General features: G+C 33.1%; 1 protein-coding gene across 1 annotated transcript in view; it reads right to left on the bottom strand.

The window, feature by feature from the left end:
- LOC127705221 (protein starmaker-like) overlaps nt 1-18,525 on the bottom strand; it is a 60,737-nt gene that overhangs the window by 21,452 nt on the left and 20,760 nt on the right. Inside the window, exon 2 of the mRNA XM_052209536.1 lies at nt 18,163-18,509. Within this exon, the coding sequence (XP_052065496.1) occupies nt 18,163-18,509 (347 nt within the window). The remainder of the gene's footprint in view (nt 1-18,162; nt 18,510-18,525) is intronic.

The raw sequence follows: 18,525 nt of genomic DNA, 5'->3' as shown, positions 1-18,525 counted from the left end.
GTTTTGAATGCCAGGTATAATTGATAAAATTGTACAAGATGACAAGTGTGGATGTGATAAAATAATTAATAACACATCAATCATTCTTTTCACTTTTGTTTGAAAGGTAAAAAAGGGGGGTTACAATTAATTGACAAATAAAATGTGTTTGTTTTTATTGAAAATTTTATAAAATATCAAGAGCTATTGATTCTTTGTGGGAAATTTTATGTTCTTGTAGGTGGAAACAGCTTTATGGATGAACACATCTGCCTGGGTATCTTTAAAGATTTTCATGCAAATCTGTAATTCAGCCTTTGTTGGTAGTGACTAGTCCTGATGTACAGAAAGGAAGAGAAGTATACAAGGCGTCGTAACAAGTAGACGATTAGTGTTTCAAGAAAATTGTAGATTGTAGGAAACATGCCAGTAGGAAGCATGGTCAACCATGGTCGGCCATTTAACATTTTAAACATGATTAGACAAAAATGTTAAATGGCCAACCATGGTTAACCATGGTTTAATGGAGATGGTTGACCATGGTTTGACAAAATTGTTAAATGGCCGACCATGGTTAACCATGGTTTTTGAAGACCATGGTCCTACCATGGTTGTAAACATGGTTGACCATGGTTCCTACCATGGTTGACCATGGTTCCAACCATGGTTGACTATGGTTTCAACCATGGTTGACCATGTTTGGAATCATGGTTATTGATGAGTCAACCATGGTCATCAAAACCATGGTTAACCATGGTCGGCCAATTAACAATTTTGTCAAACCATGGTCAACCATCTCCATACCACCATGGTTGACCATGGTTAACCATGGTTGTACCATGGTTAGAAACTGCACATTGACAGGGGGTATGCTTTGTTTATTAAATGCGAAGTAAACCTGAAAATTCTTTTTCAAAAATCAGACGACACGACCGTTTATATATATATATATATATATATATATATATATATATATATATATATATATATAATTCTGAAGAGATTAGAGAAACATAATATTTTTGTAACTCGCAACTCGCCCTTCGTAACTCACAACTCGACCGTTGTAACTCGCAACTCGACTTTCGTAACTCGCAACTCGACTTTCGTAACTCGCAACTCGACCTTCGTAACTCGCAACTCGACTTTCGTACGTAACTCGCAACTCGGCCTTTTCAACTCGCAACTTGCAACTGACAATAAGAAACCCTCCGAAATGACAGGGTGTATGAACGAGAAAATTGACCCAGTCAAAGAGTGTATCATCAAATTTGTTTCTATGCTTCGTTTATGCAATCTTACCGTTTAAAATATGAAAAAATACAGTTGAAACGGTGGGTGAAAATTAATATTTGCCTCCGAGGAGCAACGTGGCCTGGGTGCAGCAGCCGTTTATTTCAATGTTTTACGTTTGAACAGGGGTCTTCTCCGGTGAAAATCAAAAATATTTATTCCGTGACCTCATTTGCTATCATTTGCATATTAACACTTTCTTTACCGGATTGAACTGGATTGAGCGTCTCTATGACATTATAGAAATTGCACGCGACTGTCACCCGCCCGAATTGATTACAATAAAAGTGCGTGTTTTTTGTGTTGTCATTTCGGACATTTCATAATCGGACATGTTGATGCTTTTCCTGGAGCTGGCGTGCGATTGTTGATTAAACATCGATATGTGCATATTACAGTAACTGTTCTGTCGTATTTTTTTCCGTTTATACATATAAAATATATATTTAATTTGAGTAAAAAATTAAGTGAATTCGTCAAAAAACGGAACTTTTTAGCTTTTTAGCGGAGAAGTCTCTTTATAAAGAATCATATTCGCGTTTTCCCGTTAAATACCATCATCAAACAAATCGGCGACGACTTATTTTAATCATTCAAAAAAAAAAAGTAAAGGAAAGTGTATGCCGTATGGCCCACGTCTCACGATGATCATAATATTTTGTCAGCGTCCAATATTCATCTGCAGCCATTGTTGACCTTGACTCGATTTGGAATCGGCTTTCCCCGAGTTATTTATATAAATAGGTCACGTTTCTAAACACAACATGTCAACAAAAAGTAGCGTAAAAAGCAGGTCTTGTTCATATTTCAGCATAAAAATCACTTGATTTTTTTTTTTTTGAGAAATTAAACAGAAACGGTCTATTGGTTTTCTAGAAGTCTGAATATAAAATGTTTACTTTCACTTTTCTATCATTGGAATAATGATGATTTATTTATAGTTGCATATGTTTTTCACCAGTGACCAGACACTTTTAGGATTTATTTGAATTATTATATGAACTTACTAAAACACTAGGACTTTTAAATTTGGAATCGAAATTTCTTAAACAACACCCAAGTTTTTCAAAATATTTCTTGAAAATAAAATTTGGAATTTATCTCTTTTATTTAATTTTGTCAGAGTATATGTCTCTGATTTTGTTATCTCCCCCCCCCCCCCCCCCCCCCCCCCCCCCCCCCCAAAAAAAAAGAAAAATTAAACACTTGCACCTGATAAGAGACAGCCAGATACAATATATTTACTGTCTATGACATGTCACTTTGAGCATTAAATGTAGAATCTAATATTCCCCTTATTAATTATGCAAAACTTATGATTTCCTAATTAACGCTATCTGACACCTGTAACCTAATATATATATATATATATATACCAGAGCCTAAATGACACAGAGTTTGGAATATTTTTTCTAATAATTTCTGCTTTTAAGTTTGATACTTACATCCTTACATCTGCACAAAATTTACACTGTCAGACTTATCAGATTGAAGCAATAAAAGAAATTTATAACAGACAGCCAATTTTCAAGTACCAATATTTTTTTCCTTCTTTGTATATGGTACTGGGAAACAGAACAAATTATTTTGCATTGAATTACAACCAGTAAAATCAATGTAATACATATGAGTTGCATGTCTTAATCCTCTCTTTAGGTGACAACTGAATATCTTAAGGTTTTTTTGTGTAGTTGGGTTGCTTGTCTAACAATTGTTATGTATACCCTGTCCCAATATTTACACAAGATATAATTATTTACATAGTAATATGAATGACTGACATATCACATATCTTCAGTTGTGAAAACAGTTAATTTGTTTTCCAATTTTGGAAAATATAAGAATTTGGTATTATCTGTGGTGTCTCAAATTTAATATTGAATTGAAAGTCTTTCTTCTAACATTTTATTTTTTTAGTTTGTTTCATTATAATATGAAGCATCATATAATATGTCACTTGTAATATTAATTTTTATGGTTTGAAATTGAAAAGACTCAATATTTCAGAAGTACATATTAGTCAGATTACTCCTCTCCTGTAGTTAGGGTACCTTAAAATGTAAACTTAAGCCACTATTACCTAGGGCATATTGGTGGGTGTATTAGTCAATAAATTAAAAAAAATGTATTGCTTTCCACTGAAGCCCTCCATAAAAAAATTACCAAGATATTAATAAGATATTTCCCTTTAACTTCTGAGGTTTTATATTGAAAATATATATATGTCATTAAAGTTAAACTGGAGCTGGAGGTAAAAATGTTCTTTTCCATTCACATTAAAACATTGTTCTTGTCTATGGCTACTTTGCAATACCAGTTAATTACAATCTTTATAATTTAATCTGTTAAAATATCAACTCCTTTTCCATTTTATTCCAATATATAACAAAGTAAAAAGACTGGACATACACGTGTATTAGCTTGTGTATTTTATCATTTATTTATATCCAGCCTGCTGTGACTGGACTTTAAAATTGTGGTCTGCATACTTGGGAGTGTAAGTTGAAAGTCTTGCACGTTCTTAATTATCTGAGGAGATACAAATAAAAGCATTTTTACAGCGGATGACCGTGAGGTCATTCCGGTGTATTGCTATTGCCTAAATTTCCATTATGTAAATTAGTTTTGGGTTTTTATGCCTCGTTCACACGTAAATTTAATTCGAATTGAATTCGCATCGAATGCGAATCGAATTCGCTAATCGCGTTCACACGTACTTTTCATTTTTAATTTGAATTGATTCGAATTGGCTAAATCGCATTATCCAATTCGCATTAAAAATGCGTTTTTGTTAATACGAATTAAAAGTTAACGTCGTTTGGACAGTAAAGCGAATTTGACGCGCATTGCAATTCGAATTAGAATTTACGTTTGGACGTAAAACGTTTCGAATGCGAATTAAACTAATTCGAATTAGTTAATGCGAATTGAATTCGAATTACGTGGGAACGCAGCATTAACCGATCTATAAACATGATAAATACGCCGACATCATCGAGTGCAAAATAACATTCCTTATCGCTTGCTATATATTCATTTCTTAAGGGCATACGATACAGTAGCAGGGGCAGATAATAACGTTGTCAAAACTTTTCGTGTTGTTTTCGCGACGTTGTTAATCAGAACGTTGTAATTTCGCGATGTTTCTAATAAGAACGATTACATTTCGCGACGTCGCTTTAGATGTAAACACATTTGCGAAAAATCCACTGACGTCATAATCCCGATTGCGCAAATTTGAAAAAAGTACCTGCAATGAAAATCGGCCAAATCACGAAAATTGTTATATTTATTCATTAATAAGGAAGTCAACAATATTAACTTCCAATGGGAAAAAAATCAAATCCACATTCTTAATTTTGTATGTCTGTTGTTTCATAAAGGAAATGAATAAGAGATATGAATAACATAAGACGTCGATGAGAGAGAAACCCAACTACACAAAAAAAAAACAATAAGCAATTTTATATAGTAACTTCACCATTTGGCTAACTCTAAATCGTAATGAGAATTGTACGGATAAATTTAACAGACTATCAACAAAATGACAAAAAAACGTAATAAAATAATGACAGCGCATCTTACTGTTCCTGACTTTGAAAAGGTACATTAAAGAGTTTAACGGCATTTTTAGAATTCAACCCGTGGAATATATATATGTATGAAGAAGAACTGTCAGTTAAAATGACACAGTTATAAGCCCCGTATTATAGACCAAAAACAAAAACGCACCCGTTGATGTGCTAAGCATATCCTCTATGTACATATTGAGAGAGAAAAATCGGCACACAGGAATTAGGTATTTGACAGACCAGAGTTGCAACTCATTGATGTTAAGTTACTGACCAAATACGAAGTCTTTTTGTAAAGTAGTTTCTCAGATAAGAAACAAAATATTTGTTGGACCGGACAAACAATGTGGTTGCACTCACTCCTAGATTGAAGGTATAATACAGACAAGTAATTCAATGATTATATGTACCGTAATAAAAAAAATACCCTGAAGACAAGCTTAGGTAACTTATCTATTGATACAGAATCATTAAATTGCATGCTCTAATATCGACTGCTGTATGAAATGTTATAATACACTGTAATGGACTAAGCTGTGTTGAAGGCCGTAGGGTAACCTTTAATAGCGTTTATCTTCGTCATTTGAACTATGGTTGATAGTTCAACTTGTCTCTTTTGCAATCATACCAAATGTCCTTATTTTTATAGCATCCCCCTTACTTTATAATTGTTGCACATTTAGTCATGTCGGGGCCTTTTGAATAATTAAAACTATGTTCAAGCTGTGTTGTCTACATGAATTGTATGACTAATGTCGGAAAGAGATGCAAATTAATTTTTTTATTATATATATCTGTTTTGTTTCCGAACATTTCTTTTCTAAAAGTAATTTACTAGAATACTTTTTCTATCCAAGTTTCGTAACAATTCATAAAGGTTAGGAAAATATGATGCTATTTTACGAGGAGCCAGCTTTATTAATTTTCATGATTAATATCATTGGTTTAAAAAAAAACACCTTGGCTCTACCACAGAAATTGACAACGTAGTAGTGAACGGCGGGAAAGATTTCACGACGTTGTTGCGAATAAAACTTATTCCAACGTAGTTTGGCGCCTTATTGGCAAACGTCCCGTTTGCCAATAAAAATTAAGGTTTATTGCTTTTATTGAAAAAACAAGCACATGGCCCCCCAGTTTTTTCTTTTGCAATCAATCAAGTTCTGTTTCAAGAACGCTCCGCCAAAATTTTAAGAAAAAATCAACGATATAATTTTTTCTGCACTTCTGTGTAGACGCAAAAATATTTTCGACTTCTTTATTTCACTTGTATTAAAAGAATTTAGGATATAATTATTTATTTCAACCGTTAACTTGTTACAGCATGCTGATGCCATGGATCAAGGGAACATTTAAAAAAAAACCCGGTTAAATTATGACTGTTCGTTCAAAAGTATTGGTACTTTCCTTTAAAGTCCTTATTTATGAAATTTCAGGGTTTTTCCTTCAAATATGCAAATTTCGAACCAAATTATCTCAAAAAGTAAGTCATGAAGGTATATTTTTTTTTGCATATTTCAAAAGTACACATCGAAATTGACCTTCTACCAAAATTTCAAAAAAAAATCAACGAGGGATCTCTACTGTATCGTATGCCCTTAAATGAATACTCATCAAATATTTTTTTTAGAACATAATTTGATAATATTAAAATGTTTTATATGTATGTAAGTAAAAACTATTATTATCTATGCAGACGTACAGAAAAATAGTGTTAACGCATGCGGAAGAATATCTCAAGAACGATTGCAATCTCCTATAAAGGAGGTGAAGATTATATACAGATACATCCAGAGTTATTGGTCCTTGCTCTCTCGTTTTGCGGGAAAATATGAATGCCTACTCAAATCCAATCTATAAGAAAAATCGAATTTTTATAGAAGAGTGTCCACCATGCACTTGCAATGCACTATTAATAATTAGTAGAATAGAATGATATACAAATGGATGAAAATTATATATACATGTAACTGTAATATACAAATATTAATATTAATATAAACCAGAGTATATTGATTTGTATCACTACAATACATATATATATATATATATATATATATATATATATATATAATAGTTATTACGGTGATGTTGAATTCCCTTTCATTTATTTATCTTCCACACAAGAACTTGTCTCAGAAAAAAATACATCTGTTCATTAATCTCACTTTCAGGTATAAAGATGTGATTTTTTTTCTGAGACAAGTGCTTGTGACATCCACAATAACTTGCGGTCATCCGATGTTTAGTACTTCAGTACTTTGATATACCTTGTTCCATTCACCAAAACAGTTCTCTCAGTCTTGTGTATATTTTGTGTTCATAACTTCGAAACATGCACATTATTTTTACTGCAAGCATATGACATCTCACATGACATTACGTAAAAAATCGGAATCCCCATTTTTATTGGCCAACTGAAGGCCGTCTTCAAACTCAAAGGTCAATATATTTATAAAATAGAATCGAAAAACAAAACACAAATGGAGATTTGCATGCTGTCTCATTTTTGGACTAAATAAATGTTTGTCGTGGCAATTTGCAGGCACAATTGAAGAAATAACATCCGAATTTGAAAACGGACAACTTTCAATGAAATGTTGGATTAAAAGCCCCCTAAATATCCGCATTGATATGCAAATGATCGCAAATGAGGTCAAGAAATAAATATTCAAGATTTTCACCGGAGAAGGCCTTTTCCAAAACGTAAAACATTGAAATATAAAACGGCCGTTGAACCCTTGTTGCTCCACGGAGGAAGCCATTAATTTTCCCATCGTGAACGACGTTTCAACTGTATTTTTCTTATTTCAAACCGTACGATTGCACTAAACGAAGCATAGAAACAAATTTCAAAATACGCCCAATGACTACGTCAATTTTCTCGTTCATACGCCCCGTCATTTCGTTGTGAAACTGATTTTAAAAATACCGAAAAACGATGCCTCAAGCCATCGTTGGGCCAACGTCAGGCGATGCCTCAAGGCATCGTTGGGGATGAAAGGGTTAATTAATGCGGATATTTAAGGGCCATTTCATCCAACATTTCATTGAAAGTGACCGTTTTCTGATTCGGTTGCTCTAACCTTTTCGTTGCTTCATTAGTTTCATCCATTTTTCCTACAAACGGCCACGGAAAACATTTCATTCAGTCCAAAAATGAGACCGCATGCAAATGTCCATTTTTATTTTTTTATTTTTTTTTTATTCTATCTTATCAATAAATTGACCTTTGACGACGGCCTTCAGTTGACCAATAAAAATTGGGATTCCATTTCTTACCGTCGTAATATCATGTGAGATGTCATTTGCTTAAGTAAAATAATGTGCACGTTTAGGAAGCTATATGCACACGAAATATATTTTAAAAGACTTGAGAAATAATTTTTGGTGAATGGGACATAATGCTTCAAGCCTTCTAATTGTATTTCTTCAAATAGTTAAGATCGTGCAAGTCTTTGAAGTAGCATTTTCAAATATGCAGATCACAAGTAAAGTCACATTGACAATTAAAAGATCAAAATAAATACACAAACTAAAATAAAATACACATAAATATGTCGAGTCCTGTTACTTGGTTATATCATAGAAGTATTATATTAATTTTCATTTTCTTTCCTTGCTTATAAGTTGGAGTAAAATGGAAAAGGAGTTGAACAGATTGATAATGATAAATCAAAATAAGATTGTGGATATACTGAAATGTATTTCTATACAAGAATAATATCACACAGTCTACTGTCTTCACGCTTAACCAGAAGTCCTATGGCATTGGCTTGTAAAATTGCTTTCGGGCTTGTAAAATTCTTCTCTACAAGCCAACAGAATCCAACTAAAATGTTCAAAAAATTGAGCTTCTGGCTTGTGGACTCAAAAGTTAAGCGTGAAGGCTGAATTCACAATTTTAATGTATATGGAAAGGAACATTTTAACCCCTGTTTTATGTATGTTTTACATTTAAAACAAAAGTATTAAAAGAAAACAACTTATTGATATCTTAGTCATTTTTTTTAGGAAAGCTTCAGGAAAAGCAATAAATTTTCTGAATTTATGTACCAAATAAAACCAATATGCCCCAGATAATCTTGGCCTAAAAAATTTACAAACATTTTAGGGTATACTAAATACATCAAAGGAGTAATGTGACTAATATATACTTCTGTACTATTGAGCCTTTTCAGTATCAAACCATATAAATTAGTATTATAAGTGACATATAATGTGATTTTTCAAAATAAAACAGATAAAAAAAAAATAAAAAAATATAAAATGCAATGCATTTCAATATAAAACTTTGAGACAGAATATACCAGATTCTAATATTTTCCCAAATTGGTCAACAAATAATCTTTTTTGACCTAACATATGTGCATCAAACTGAAGGTATGTAAAATGCCAGTCATACCTATTGTTTACCTAATATACCTAATCAAATAATATCCTATGTAATTAGGAATGTTGGGTAAACATCAGTTACACAAGCAACCCAACAGCACAAAAAACATTCAGTTGTCACCTAGAGAGAAATGATTAAGACATAATGCAACTCGTCTGCATTACATTGATTGTTTACTAGGTGTAATTCAATGCAGAACATTTTGTTCTGTTTCCCGTACCAAATGTAATGAAGAAAAAAAAACTATTGGTACCTGACAATTGGCTGTCAAACTTTTATCACTCAAATCTGACCAGTCTGACAATTTTAATTTTGTACAGAACCAAAGATGTTAGTATCTAAATTATTTGCAGAAATGACAAAAAAGAATATTACCAGACTCAGTGCTATCTGGTATATATTAGGTTCTAGGTGTCAGATAGAATTGGTATTTAAGGAAATCATAAACATAATGAATAAATGGAGTATTGAATCCTAATAATGCCCAAAGTGACGTCTCATATTTCTCTGTCTCTGTCTGATGGATGTTTGGATTTTTTTAATTTTCTTTTGTTTGCATTTGGTTGGTTGGTTGGTTGGGGGTTGCAAATTGAATGAAAGAGGTAAATTCCAAATATTTTTTTTCAATGATGAAAAATCTGAAGTTTTAATTCAAAATAGAAAAGTCAAAGTGTTTGGAGTGGAGTTAGTTTTCTCGTTTGAATTGTTTTACATTGTCATTTCGGGGCCTTTTATAGCTGACTGTGCGGTATGGGCTTTGCTCATTGTTGAAGGCCGTACGGTGACCTATAGTTGTTATTTTCTGTGTCATTTGGTCTCTTGTGGAGAGTTGTCTCATTGACAATCATACCTCATCTTCTTTTTTATATCAGATAATAAATCCAGAAAATATCTCGTGTGAAATTGTGAAAAATGTAACTATAAATAAATTACCACCATTTCAATGATAAGAATGATAAGAATGTGAAAGTTGACATTTTGTATTTCTGACTTTTAGAAAATCCTGATATAGTTTCTTTTATATTTTATCCCTAACAAATCAGGTGTTTTTTTTACACTGACATATGGATTAGTACTATAATATACTTCGTAGGTCCATATCGTTTGCATTCAACGTTTTTTATTGGATTTTTTTTATAGTAAAAAAAAATCCGATAAAAAGTATTGAATGCAAAAGATATGGTTCGTGATTCAGCATTGATAGTAAAAAAATAATCCGATAAAAAACGTTGAATGCAAACGATATGGACCTACGAAGTCTTATATTATAGGACTTAAATATGGATGAGACCTGCTTTTTACGTTATTTATTGTTGTGTTGAGAAACGTGACCTATTTAAATAAATAATTCGGGAAAGCCGATTTAAAATCGAGTCAAGGTCAACAATGGCTGCAGATGACGTTGGACGCTGAAAATGTTATGATCCGTCGGATGATCGTGAGACGTGGAACCAACCGACATACACTTTTCCTCCACACGTTTGCAATAATTAAAATAACATGTGTCGGTTTTATTTGATGATGGTATTTTAACGGAAAATACGCGAATATGAATCTTTATAAAGAAATCTCCGCTAAAATAAAACGAGTGCTAAAAAAATCCGTTTTTGACGAATTGACTTAATATTTCCATAGATTTATGCAAATGAAATGTTTATTTTTCATTAAACATCGTAAAAAATACGTGTGAACATTTGTTGTAATATGTACTTAGCGAGTTTTAATCCATGATCGCACGCCAGCTCCAGGAAAAGTATCAACACGTCGAAGATTGCCAGTAAAACATTTTCCTTAACTGCATGGACCACTCTTTTTTACAGCAAATTTACAAAAATGATTTGGACAAAATTAAAAGTTTAATGGTCTTTGGTCCAGTAATGCATATCACTTAACTGGACCAAACCAAATTTTACTGGTCTTTGCCCTATGTCTGGCGACCTTGGGAATGACTGGGTCGGTGGTTCTCTTCAGGCACTGTGGCTTCTTCCACCAATAAAATCTGGCCGCTATGAAATAGCCAATTGTGTCGATAGTGGCGTTAACACACAAAAAAATCACTCAAAGTAGTATTCTAATACTTTAGAATGGAGGTACAAGACTAATACTTCAAATGTATTGTACAAATATATAGTATTGAATTTGTAATTATGTAATTATTATGGTACTAAAATAGAACAATAATTCAGTAGATTAGTACTAAATTAGTACTTGACTATGTATGTACATTTTCAGTACTTCAAAATCATAGTACTAAAAATGAACACATGCAAAATCAACGACGACGACGGTACGGATGATACCGAGGGGAAATGTCAGCTATGACTGTAAAATTATGAAGGACCATTCGAGTTGCTATAGAGACTGGTTCAAAAATAGTAGGAATCTGGTTTAATAAGATCTTATACTCTTACATTGTTTAAAAAAGACCGATCAGCTATATGAATTCGATTGGGTTGAAAAGTAATGAGAACAACATAATTTACATGTATATTATAACATGATAAAAATAAGATGTCACGTGGTATGATTGCCAATGAGATAACTCGCCACCAGTCCAAAGGAGGAGGAATCCTGGAGGATATAAAGAACAATATGCCACCGTACGCCCGCGTAGGGTTTCAATATAGAACAAAATCCATACTGTATTATAGTATGCTCAATAAAAGGCCACGGTATGACAAAATGTGAGGCAATCAGAATAGATTCTTAAAAGCCTGAGTTATCCTTAAAACAATAAATAAAACGATAAACTAACATGGCATACAGCAAGCAGTAACAACCCCTAAAGTATATGCTACTGGTGTCATGTTTCCATAGGACACCCTGCCCATGCGTCCTCGCACTATCAAATTCCTGTTCTGACATTAAACAACGAAACTTTGGTCAAAACCCTAATTTGGCAAATATATTTAAAAGTTTACGTAATTATGTGTATTTAGTTTCAAGTTAATGTGATCACTACAATTGGTTAAAGTGTATAATTCAGTCTTCACAAAACTCTTTTAAATCTACAGGCCCGGAGCTCAATTTTTAGAAAATTTTAGTTAAGATTCTTTTGGCCTGAAGAGATGATTTTTATAGGCCCGAAAGCCTGTGGCTAAGCGTATCTAGACGGGTGTTACCGTGTATTCTTATGTTGTACTGTTACACCACTGTTATAGGTTAGGGGGGAGGGTTTGGCGCCAGCAAAAATTATTTCAATATTTATTGTAACATGTTTACAACCGCCACATTCTGTATGTGCCTGTCCTAAGTCAGGAGCATGTAACTCAGTGGTTGTAGTTTGTTGCTGTATATATCAATAAATAATCATATTTGTTTTTCAAAACGGACAACTTTCAATGAAATGTTGGATTAAAAGCCCCCTAAATATCCGCATTGATATGCAAATGATCGCAAATGAGGTCAAGAAATAAATATTCAAGATTTTCACCGGAGAAGGCCTTTTCCAAAACGTAAAACATTGAAATATAAAACGGCCGTTGAACCCTTGTTGCTCCACGGAGGAAGCCATTAATTTTCCCATCGTGAACGACGTTTCAACTGTATTTTTCTTATTTCAAACCGTACGATTGCACTAAACGAAGCATAGAAACAAATTTCAAAATACGCCCAATGACTACGTCAATTTTCTCGTTCATACGCCCCGTCATTTCGTTGTGAAACTGATTTTAAAAATACCGAAAAACGATGCCTCAAGCCATCGTTGGGCCAACGTCAGGCGATGCCTCAAGGCATCGTTGGGGATGAAAGGGTTAATTAATGCGGATATTTAAGGGCCATTTCATCCAACATTTCATTGAAAGTGACCGTTTTCTGATTCGGTTGCTCTAACCTTTTCGTTGCTTCATTAGTTTCATCCATTTTTCCTACAAACGGCCACGGAAAACATTTCATTCAGTCCAAAAATGAGACCGCATGCAAATGTCCATTTTTATTTTTTTATTTTTTTTTTATTCTATCTTATCAATAAATTGACCTTTGACGACGGCCTTCAGTTGACCAATAAAAATTGGGATTCCATTTCTTACCGTCGTAATATCATGTGAGATGTCATTTGCTTAAGTAAAATAATGTGCACGTTTAGGAAGCTATATGCACACGAAATATATTTTAAAAGACTTGAGAAATAATTTTTGGTGAATGGGACATAATGCTTCAAGCCTTCTAATTGTATTTCTTCAAATAGTTAAGATCGTGCAAGTCTTTGAAGTAGCATTTTCAAATATGCAGATCACAAGTAAAGTCACATTGACAATTAAAAGATCAAAATAAATACACAAACTAAAATAAAATACACATAAATATGTCGAGTCCTGTTACTTGGTTATATCATAGAAGTATTATATTAATTTTCATTTTCTTTCCTTGCTTATAAGTTGGAGTAAAATGGAAAAGGAGTTGAACAGATTGATAATGATAAATCAAAATAAGATTGTGGATATACTGAAATGTATTTCTATACAAGAATAATATCACACAGTCTACTGTCTTCACGCTTAACCAGAAGTCCTATGGCATTGGCTTGTAAAATTGCTTTCGGGCTTGTAAAATTCTTCTCTACAAGCCAACAGAATCCAACTAAAATGTTCAAAAAATTGAGCTTCTGGCTTGTGGACTCAAAAGTTAAGCGTGAAGGCTGAATTCACAATTTTAATGTATATGGAAAGGAACATTTTAACCCCTGTTTTATGTATGTTTTACATTTAAAACAAAAGTATTAAAAGAAAACAACTTATTGATATCTTAGTCATTTTTTTTAGGAAAGCTTCAGGAAAAGCAATAAATTTTCTGAATTTATGTACCAAATAAAACCAATATGCCCCAGATAATCTTGGCCTAAAAAATTTACAAACATTTTAGGGTATACTAAATACATCAAAGGAGTAATGTGACTAATATATACTTCTGTACTATTGAGCCTTTTCAGTATCAAACCATATAAATTAGTATTATAAGTGACATATAATGTGATTTTTCAAAATAAAACAGATAAAAAAAAAATAAAAAAATATAAAATGCAATGCATTTCAATATAAAACTTTGAGACAGAATATACCAGATTCTAATATTTTCCCAAATTGGTCAACAAATAATCTTTTTTGACCTAACATATGTGCATCAAACTGAAGGTATGTAAAATGCCAGTCATACCTATTGTTTACCTAATATACCTAATCAAATAATATCCTATGTAATTAGGAATGTTGGGTAAACATCAGTTACACAAGCAACCCAACAGCACAAAAAACATTCAGTTGTCACCTAGAGAGAAATGATTAAGACATAATGCAACTCGTCTGCATTACATTGATGTTTACTAGGTGTAATTCAATGCAGAACATTTTGTTCTGTTTCCCGTACCAAATGTAATGAAGAAAAAAAAAACTATTGGTACCTGACAATTGGCTGTCAAACTTTTATCACTCAAATCTGACCAGTCTGACAATTTTAATTTTGTACAGAACCAAAGATGTTAGTATCTAAATTATTTGCAGAAATGACAAAAAAGAATATTACCAGACTCAGTGCTATCTGGTATATATTAGGTTCTAGGTGTCAGATAGAATTGGTATTTAAGGAAATCATAAACATAATGAATAAATGGAGTATTGAATCCTAATAATGCCCAAAGTGACGTCTCATATTTCTCTGTCTCTGTCTGATGGATGTTTGGATTTTTTTAATTTTCTTTTGTTTGCATTTGGTTGGTTGGTTGGTTGGGGGTTGCAAATTGAATGAAAGAGGTAAATTCCAAATATTTTTTTTCAATGATGAAAAATCTGAAGTTTTAATTCAAAATAGAAAAGTCAAAGTGTTTGGAGTGGAGTTAGTTTTCTCGTTTGAATTGTTTTACATTGTCATTTCGGGGCCTTTTATAGCTGACTGTGCGGTATGGGCTTTGCTCATTGTTGAAGGCCGTACGGTGACCTATAGTTGTTATTTTCTGTGTCATTTGGTCTCTTGTGGAGAGTTGTCTCATTGACAATCATACCTCATCTTCTTTTTTATATCAGATAATAAATCCAGAAAATATCTCGTGTGAAATTGTGAAAAATGTAACTATAAATAAATTACCACCATTTCAATGATAAGAATGATAAGAATGTGAAAGTTGACATTTTGTATTTCTGACTTTTAGAAAATCCTGATATAGTTTCTTTTATATTTTATCCCTAACAAATCAGGTGTTTTTTTTACACTGACATATGGATTAGTACTATAATATACTTCGTAGGTCCATATCGTTTGCATTCAACGTTTTTTATTGGATTTTTTTTATAGTAAAAAAAAATCCGATAAAAAGTATTGAATGCAAAAGATATGGTTCGTGATTCAGCATTGATAGTAAAAAAATAATCCGATAAAAAACGTTGAATGCAAACGATATGGACCTACGAAGTCTTATATTATAGGACTTAAATATGGATGAGACCTGCTTTTTACGTTATTTATTGTTGTGTTGAGAAACGTGACCTATTTAAATAAATAATTCGGGAAAGCCGATTTAAAATCGAGTCAAGGTCAACAATGGCTGCAGATGACGTTGGACGCTGAAAATGTTATGATCCGTCGGATGATCGTGAGACGTGGAACCAACCGACATACACTTTTCCTCCACACGTTTGCAATAATTAAAATAACATGTGTCGGTTTTATTTGATGATGGTATTTTAACGGAAAATACGCGAATATGAATCTTTATAAAGAAATCTCCGCTAAAATAAAACGAGTGCTAAAAAAATCCGTTTTTGACGAATTGACTTAATTTTTCCATAGATTTATGCAAATGAAATGTTTATTTTTCATTAAACATCGTAAAAAATACGTGTGAACATTTGTTGTAATATGTACTTAGCGAGTTTTAATCCATGATCGCACGCCAGCTCCAGGAAAAGTATCAACACGTCGAAGATTGCCAGTAAAACATTTTCCTTAACTGCATGGACCACTCTTTTTTACAGCAAATTTACAAAAATGATTTGGACAAAATTAAAAGTTTAATGGTCTTTGGTCCAGTAATGCATATCACTTAACTGGACCAAACCAAATTTTACTGGTCTTTGCCCTATGTCTGGCGACCTTGGGAATGACTGGGTCGGTGGTTCTCTTCAGGCACTGTGGCTTCTTCCACCAATAAAATCTGGCCGCTATGAAATAGCCAATTGTGTCGATAGTGGCGTTAACACACAAAAAAATCACTCAAAGTAGTATTCTAATACTTTAGAATGGAGGTACAAGACTAATACTTCAAATGTATTGTACAAATATATAGTATTGAATTTGTAATTATGTAATTATTATGGTACTAAAATAGAACAATAGTTCAGTAGATTAGTACTAAATTAGTACTTGACTATGTATGTACATTTTCAGTACTTCAAAATCATAGTACTAAAAATGAACACATGCAAAATCAACGACGACGACGGTACGGATGATACCGAGGGGAAATGTCAGCTATGACTGTAAAATTATGAAGGACCATTCGAGTTGCTATAGAGACTGGTTCAAAAATAGTAGGAATCTGGTTTAATAAGATCTTATACTCTTACATTGTTTAAAAAAGACCGATCAGCTATATGAATTCGATTGGGTTGAAAAGTAATGAGAACAACATAATTTACATGTATATTATAACATGATAAAAATAAGATGTCACGTGGTATGATTGCCAATGAGATAACTCGCCACCAGTCCAAAGGAGGAGGAATCCTGGAGGATATAAAGAACAATATGCCACCGTACGCCCGCGTAGGGTTTCAATATAGAACAAAATCCATACTGTATTATAGTATGCTCAATAAAAGGCCACGGTATGACAAAATGTGAGGCAATCAGAATAGATTCTTAAAAGCCTGAGTTATGCTTAAAACAATAAATAAAACGATAAACTAACATGGCATACAGCAAGCAGTAACAACCCCTAAAGTATATGCTACTGGTGTCATGTTTCCATAGGACACCCTGCCCATGCGTCCTCGCACTATCAAATTCCTGTTCTGACATTAAACAACGAAACTTTGGTCAAAACCCTAATTTGGCAAATATATTTAAAAGTTTACGTAATTATGTGTATTTAGTTTCAAGTTAATGTGATCACTACAATTGGTTAAAGTGTATAATTCAGTCTTCACAAAACTCTTTTAAATCTACAGGCCCGGAGCTCAATTTTTAAAAAAAGTTTAGTTAAGATTCTTTTGGCCTGAAGAGATGATTTTTATAGGCCCGAAAGCCTGTGGCTAAGCGTATCTAGACGGGTGTTACCGTGTATTCTTATGTTGTACTGTTACACCACTGTTATAGGTTAGGGGGGAGGGTTTGGCGCCAGCAAAAATTATTTCAATATTTATTGTAACATGTTTACAACCGCCACATTCTGTATGTGCCTGTCCTAAGTCAGGAGCATGTAACTCAGTGGTTGTAGTTTGTTGCTGTATATATCAATAAATAATCATATTTGTTTTTCATTTATTGTTTGTATTAAACATAAATCAAACCGTTAGTTTTTTTCGTTTGAATTGTTTTACATTTGACATTTATCATTTCGGGGCCTTTTATAGCTTACTTTCACTGGAAATCATACCACATCTTCCCAATTTTATATTGTGACCATTCTGCTTCTTGTGGTACCAAGTTTGTTAAAATCGAACAAGGAAATACTCATGATATTTAGTTTTTTAATGCTGTAGATCCCAATTTTGTCACTCAGTGGCAGCTATTTCATACTTATTTTAGGACGTAATGCTTATAAATAAAGGATTCAGCTACTGATTGACGCATATTATCAAGATTTAATAATAATATTTAGTAGATGACCTTTTTGGCATCTCACTCTAATCAGTATCAGTGACCCCAATTCCGACAGTTCATTTATCTTGCTGTGCACTGGCAATCTACATTAAACAACTACAAACTTACTTCAGCTGCCCGTCTCTCTTCGTCATATGACGAATCTTCAGCTTGCCGTTTCTCTTCGTCTTCAGCTTCCCGTCTATCTTCTTCATATGATGAATCATCAGCTGCCCGTCTCTCTTCGTCATATGCTGAATCCTCTGCTGCCCGTCTCTCTTCGTCAAATGAATCATCCTCTGCTGCCCGTCTCTCTTCGTCTGATAAATTTTCAATTGAACGTCTCTCTTCGTCATCCTCAGGTGAACCAACGCTCAGTTTCTTTCTGAATAAATCTACTTCGTCTTCGACATCTCGCTTTACAATATGACTTAGAGTCTCTTGTCCTGCAATGCTGTCTGCTTGGACACTTACATCTGCAATTTAAAAGCA

This window comes from Mytilus californianus, unplaced genomic scaffold (assembly GCF_021869535.1).
Source record: "Mytilus californianus isolate M0D057914Y unplaced genomic scaffold, xbMytCali1.0.p SCAF_6, whole genome shotgun sequence".
Lineage (NCBI taxonomy): Eukaryota > Metazoa > Mollusca > Bivalvia > Mytilida > Mytilidae > Mytilus > Mytilus californianus.
The sequence above is the reverse complement of the archived record's forward strand: the minus strand, read 5'-3'. Positions and strand labels throughout refer to the sequence as shown.